This window comes from Zea mays, chromosome 6, assembly GCF_902167145.1.
Source record: "Zea mays cultivar B73 chromosome 6, Zm-B73-REFERENCE-NAM-5.0, whole genome shotgun sequence".
Classification (NCBI taxonomy): Eukaryota; Viridiplantae; Streptophyta; class Magnoliopsida; order Poales; family Poaceae; genus Zea; species Zea mays.
In genome coordinates this window covers 130,218,406-130,224,776 of record NC_050101.1, presented here as the reverse complement: position 1 = coordinate 130,224,776, position 6,371 = coordinate 130,218,406, and the positions used below count along the sequence as shown (strand labels likewise).

The 6,371-nt window shown below is 50.9% G+C and overlaps 1 protein-coding gene across 2 annotated transcripts; it reads right to left on the bottom strand.

Annotated features, from left to right (window-relative positions):
- Positions 1-819: 819 nt before the first annotated feature.
- LOC103629992 (probable L-type lectin-domain containing receptor kinase S.7) lies at positions 820-3,653 on the bottom strand. 2 transcript variants are annotated; one of them, XM_020539162.2, is made up of 2 exons: positions 1,156-3,653; positions 820-1,083 (listed from the first exon to the last, which is right to left on the bottom strand). In XM_020539162.2, exon 1 carries the CDS (start codon positions 3,488-3,490, stop codon positions 1,379-1,381), a length of 2,112 nt encoding a protein of 703 aa, XP_020394751.1. In that variant the 5' UTR covers positions 3,491-3,653; the 3' UTR covers positions 820-1,083; positions 1,156-1,378. The 2 variants fall into 2 exon arrangements, with proteins under 2 accessions (XP_020394751.1, NP_001306647.1); NM_001319718.1 differs by lacking the exon at positions 820-1,083 and having other exon boundaries at positions 1,086-3,555.
- Between the last annotated feature and the right edge of the window lie 2,718 nt (positions 3,654-6,371).

Below are 6,371 nucleotides of genomic sequence, written 5' to 3'. Positions count from 1 at the left end.
ATTTGTGAATAATGTTATAACCATCATGTGGGATGAACAAATAACCAAACAACCAAAATAAACTTTGTAGATCTTGAGAAGTTATAGAATTTTGTTTGGAAACCTTTTTCATTTGAAGTCATCCTGGAACTTCCACGGACTCCACGGACGGAACGTTATCTAAGCGAGTGCGATATTCAACATTCTTGAAACAGAAAGGAACAGTACACCATATAAGGGAAAACATTATAAACGTATGCAATACAAAATAATGCTCGCTTATACGGTCACACGAGAAAAAGAAATGTCGAGATCAAAGTTACGATTGAGAAGTTATTGCATCTACGTTATACAAATATGAAATAGAATATTTAATTCGACATACTTGCATTAATCAATATTTGTTAAATGTAATCTAGAACTATCGTCTAGTTTTGATTAATCTGCTACGCTAACATCTTTCGGTTAGATAAGTGAAAAGCGAGACGAATTAACGACGTGAGACGTAATACACAACATGTGAAACAACACGGCAGCACGCACACAGACGCGCACGGCGCGCGAGCCAACACGACAGGCGAGGATTAATAAATAGATAGCATGTTTAAACTAAACAATTATTAATAAAGATTATTTCAGTTAAGGTTAACTATACTATTGTTTATTCATAAATGCACAAATCGAAACGTAAATTAGATTTAAATTGAAACATTATTCTAAAAATGCAATGCTACATACTTGTTATGTAGGTAATATATACTCTTATGTCCTTATTGATGCAATGCTACGAAAAATTTGCTCTACCTAGCAATTTTGACGCTTCCTCTGAACTCTGAAATCTGCAGAAACACACTTAGCAAATGACTCCATTATTCAGTATTGAACATTCATACAACAGAGGGGATTATTACCTATATTCCCCTCACGAGCACATGGCCAATGCATATATGAATCACACAAGTAGTAATTCACTATCAGTGCATTGATCGCTTGCTATCAAGCGTCAATGCCAGCTTCTCTAGACCGTAGATGACTCATGGAATTTGCATTCATCAGCACTTTGCTCTACCTAGCAATTTTGACGCTTCCTCTGAACTCTGAAATCTGCAGAAACACACTTAGCAAATGACTCCATTATTCAGTATTGAACATTCATACAACAGAGGGGATTATTACCTATATTCCCCTCACGAGCACATGGCCAATGCATATATGAATCACACAAGTAGTAATTCACTATCAGTGCATTGATCGCTTGCTATCAAGCGTCAATGCCAGCTTCTCTAGACCGTAGATGACTCATGGAATTTGCATTCATCAGCACTTTCCAGACTGAAGCACCTATATATTCCCACACCAACAAATCTGTAGTAGTGTAATTGGTATCGACTGCTTCGCGTCAGCGTTCAATGTCGGCTCCCTCGGACTTTGGTGATGCAGGCTTGGCAACGGAGTAGCCGCCTCGGACGTCATCGCCACAGGAGAAGGCGATCTCCTGCAGCTTCGCGGACGCGCTGGAGCTGAACACCAGCAGTGGTTTCTTGGGCGGCACGGGCGCAGGCTCCGCCTCTCGGTTGAGGATCTGCACCACCCGCCGCATCGCGGGACGCTCCTCACAGTTGGGATTGGCGCAGCTCAGCCCCACGAGCAGCAGCAGCAGCATCTCGGCCTTGTCAAACTCGCCGGCCAACCGTGCGTCCGCGGCCTCGATGAGCCTGTCCTCGCCGTGGAGGCGCCACACCCAGTCCACCAGGTTCACGTTCTTGCCCCCGCCGCCCCTGCCGCCCCCGCCGCGCTCGTCCTTGTCGATGGGCCGCCTCCCGCAGCACACCTCGAGGAGCACCACGCCGTAGCTGAACACGTCGGTCTGCTCGGTGGCCTTGCCGGACTGAAGGTACTCCGGCGCGAGGTAGCCCATGGTCCCCGCGGTGAGCGTGGACACGGGGCTCTTGTTGTGGTCCATGAGCCTGGCCAGCCCGAAGTCGCCCAGGCGCGGGCTCAGGTTGACGTCCAGCAGGATGTTGCTGGTCTTGATGTCCCGGTGGATGACGCGCTGCTCGCACTCCTGGTGGAGGTACGACAGCACCGACGCGATGCCGGCGGCGACCGTGTATCTCTGCGGCCACGACAACGTGCAAGGCTCGCCGTAGAGGGCCTTGTCCAGGCTTCCATTGGGCATGTACTCGTACACCAGCAGCAGCTCGCCTTTCTCCTCGCACCACCCCTCAAGCTGGACAAGGTTCTTGTGCCGGAGGCACGCGATGACGGATAGCTCGGCGACGAACTCGCTCCGGCTCTGGTGCGCCTGCGTCGACCTCTTAACGGCGTAGGTGGTGGCGGCAGCTCCCGGCATGGCGGCCTTGTACACAGTCCCGAACGCGCCCTTGCCGACGACCCTGCTCATGTGGAACCCTCTGGTGGCCGCGCTCAGCTCCCTGTAGCTGAACTTCCTCGGGCCCTTGACCAGCTCGGTCGAGAAAGCGGCGTCGGTCCGGGAGGTGAGTTCTATGAGCTTCTTGATGGAGACCCAGGCGAAGAAGATGAAGGCGAGGGCAAGCGCAACGGGGCCGAGGATTCCAAGCGCGATCCCGACCCTCCTCTTGTGGCTGTTGGGGGCGTTGGAGGCTGGCGGTGGCGCTGGCGCGGCCGGCTCTGAAGAGTTGCTGGTGGCATTGGATTCAAAGGTTGAGTTGGCCGTGGGCGGGAAGCCGAACGTCTGGAAGGTCCACCCTTTGATGGTGTGCTGCTGCGTGCTCCCCTCTGTGGACGCCGAGAAGCCGACGTACATGGCCTCCTTGATGTACGGCGAGAGGTCGACAGCGACGGAGAGGACCGGCCGCTTCGGCTTGGCGGCCACGGCGTAGCTGCTCAGGAACACCTCCAGGCGGCGGTCCGCGCTGCGGTAGTCGATCCACGCCGTCGTGACGTTGCCGCTCTTGAGGTCGACCCCAGATGCGGCGAGGTCGGCCGCGGTGACGGAGACCGGCGAGCCGAGGTCCAGGCCGACGTGGTTGTCGCTGGGGTCGGCGAACTCCGGGTTGGCCATGGTGTCGAACTCGACGGCGACAATGGTGGCGGACGCGGAGCCGTTCTTGGCTGCGGCGGAGTTGGAGGAGTTGAAGAGGCCGAGGTAGCCGCCGGTGGCGCCGAGCGTGGTGCGGTCGGGGGAGATGAAGAACGCGATGCCGTCGCCCCCCGCGGCGCCCGCGTTGGGGTTGGCGATGACGAAGGAGAACCTGGCCGCGAACGATGCGACGGCGGCGGTGGCATTGGAGGCCGTGGCGTCGGGGCCCCGGAACGCGACGGGCTGGGTGCAGAGCACGGTGCCGGCGCTGGAGGAGGGCACGTCGGTATCCCGGGTGAGCCAGACGGAGCCGTTGCGGAGGAAGGAGTCCCCCAGCAGCGTGAGGTCCGCGAAGGATAGTATGGCAGAGTCGAGGGTGACGTTCTTGGCCGCCGCTGTCAGCGTTAGCAGCAAGAGCGGCAATAACCGGAGGTGAGCGGCGGCCATCGGTTGTGGTGGGCAGGAAAGGAGATCGGGGTCATGAGAGAAGCCGTGGGGCTCGCGTATTATGGTTTAATGCGAGCAGGGTTTGCGAACACGAGGAGCAGAGGTGGAACAGAGCATGGTGGGAGCTTTGTTGTCTGAGGTAGATTGGCAGTTTGGCACACGAGGAGCGGCGTAGGGGATTTGGTGTGTCTGTGCTCTAACGGTCGGATTGGCGCGCTTGAACGCAACGGTCGGGAGGGGACCGTACTAGGCCGGACGGATGTGGGTCTGCCTCCGCTGGACCAGGGTGCTGCTTGGATTTGTTTTTAGATAATAGAAAAATCCTCCGACCTTAGCTTCAAACAAAGTTACGATCATTTATTGCAAAAGAGAGCATATTACCAAAACTTCTCCTAGAACCACATCAGAGAACACAATCAAGCCATACCAAAGAACTTCAGCTACGGAACCACAGCTACTACATAGTTAAATGCAACGCAGACCCATCCAAAATTGCTGAAGAACTATAGTAGCACCCTCTCCACGGTACGACATGAAGACTTTATTAACTCTTGGTCCTCCCTTCTAGACTGAAGTTGAGACCAGAAGTGGCACCAATATGTTGCCCTAAAGGTTACCTGAACACATGATTTAGGAGATGAATTATTGAACACCACATCATTCCTACTTAACCAAATAGCCCAACAAATTACCGATGCAACGGTTAATAGTAAGTTGCGAACTCTGGGAAGCCTCCCACTAGCCCAAACCTCAAACAAATCATTAACATCTCGAGGAGGTCTCACCCCGTGCTTATCTGAATCAATCGCTAAATGAATAACGCATACAAACAACTAAAAAATAGGTGCTTTATTGTCTCTGGTCTGCTACAAAAGCAACATATCTTATTACCATTCCAATGCCTTCTAGCCAAGTTATCCTTTGTTAATGTTACCCCTCTTTTGAGGTACCACATAAAAACTTAATTTTCAAAGGAAGCTTAAGTTTTCAAAGGTCCTTATTATGCACCCCCACCCCATTGTTGAAAGATGCCAGATACAGAGACTTAACCGTAAACATCCCATTGACGGTCAAGTTCCATCTGAACGAGTTCCTGTTTGAATTCAATTCGGTATGCGCTACAAGTGAGACCAGATGAAACCATTGGACCCTCAACTGTTGAGCCAAACCCCTACGAAAGGATATATTTAAGGGCACCGTGGAGAACACACAGGCAACAGTTGAGTTCTTCCTCCTCGCTAGGTTATAAAGAGACGGAAAACGAAGTTTTAACACTCCCGACCCAAGCCAATCATCCTCCCAGAAACGCACCTGGGACCCATCTTGAATCACAAAGGTTCCTTTACTAATGAATGTGTCCTTAACTTTCATAAGGCCACTCCAGAAGTGTGAATCTGTGGCCCTACGCTGCGCCTAGGATAAGGTTCGATTGGCCATATATTTACGTCTCGATAATGATTGCCATATCCCTTCTTCATTGAGAAGTTTATACAACCATTTGCTTAAGAGGCATTTATTATGAACCTCTAAATTCAAAATGCCTAGCCCGCCAACCTCCTTAGGTTGACAAATTACATTCCATCTAGCTAGCCTATATTTTTCTTATGGCCCTCCCTTTGCCAGAAAAAAACGTGATCCAAAATCATCTATCTTCTCCAGCACTCCTCTTGGTACCTGAAAGTCACCTAGAGGGGGTGCGAATAGGCAGAATCTGAAATTTACAACTTAAAACACAATCTACAAGCCGGTGTTAGCTTTAGAGTTAAATTCGAGTCCGGGAGAGAGGGGGAAAACAAATCAACCAAGAAATAAAGCGGATGACACGGTGATTTGTTTTACCGAAGTTCGGTTCTAAAGAACCTAGTCCCCGTTGAGGTGGTCACAAAGACCGGGTCTGTTTCAACCCTTTCCCTCTCTCAAACGGTCACTTAGACCGAGTGAGGCTTCTTCCTTAATCTCACAGGTCACTTAGACCCCGCAAGGACCACCACACAATTGGTGTCTCTTGTCTCGCTTATAAAGCTCTTGAGAGTAAGAAGTGAGAAAGAAAAGAAAGCCAAGCCAAGCAAACAAGAACAACAAAGAAACACAAATGATCCTCTCACAAGTCCTAATACGCTAGAGTTGAATTGGGAACTTTGATCGGATCGATCACTTGAATTGTGTCTTTTGAATGGAGTCTATTGCTCTTGTATTGAATGAGGAGTGCTAAATGCTTGGATGGTTGGAGTGGTGGTGGTTGAGGGGTATTTATGGCCCTCACCCACCAAAACAACCGTTGGGGTAGGCTGCTATCGATGGGAGCACTGGACACTGTCCGGTGCGCCACCGGACGCTGTCTGGTACGCCAACCACGTCACCCAACCATTAGGGTTCTGACATAGTCGACCGTTGGAGCGCTGACTTTTGGTGGCACCGGACAGTCCGGTGCCGCACCGGACAGGAGCTGTTCACTGTCCGGTGCACCTCTGACCTCTGCTCTGACTTCTGCTATGTACTATAGCGCTGTTAGGGGCACTGTGCAGTTGACCGTTGCGCGAAGGAGTCGTTGCTCCACTGTCACACTGGACAATCCGGTGAATTATAGCGGAGCACGTCCTCAGAAACTCGAGAGTGGAGAGTTTGATCCTGTATGGTCCTGGTGCAACGGACACTGTCCGGTGGCACACCGGACAGTCCGGTGCGCCAGACCAGGGCACTCTCAAGGTTCTTGCTCCTTTGAATTTGAATCCTATCTTTTATCTTCTATTGATTTGTGTTGAACCTTTATGCACCTGTAGAACATATAATCTAGAGCAAACTAGTTAGTCCAATATTTGTGTTGGGCATTCAACCACCAAAATCATTTATGAAAAAGGTTTGACCCTATTTCCCTTTCAAT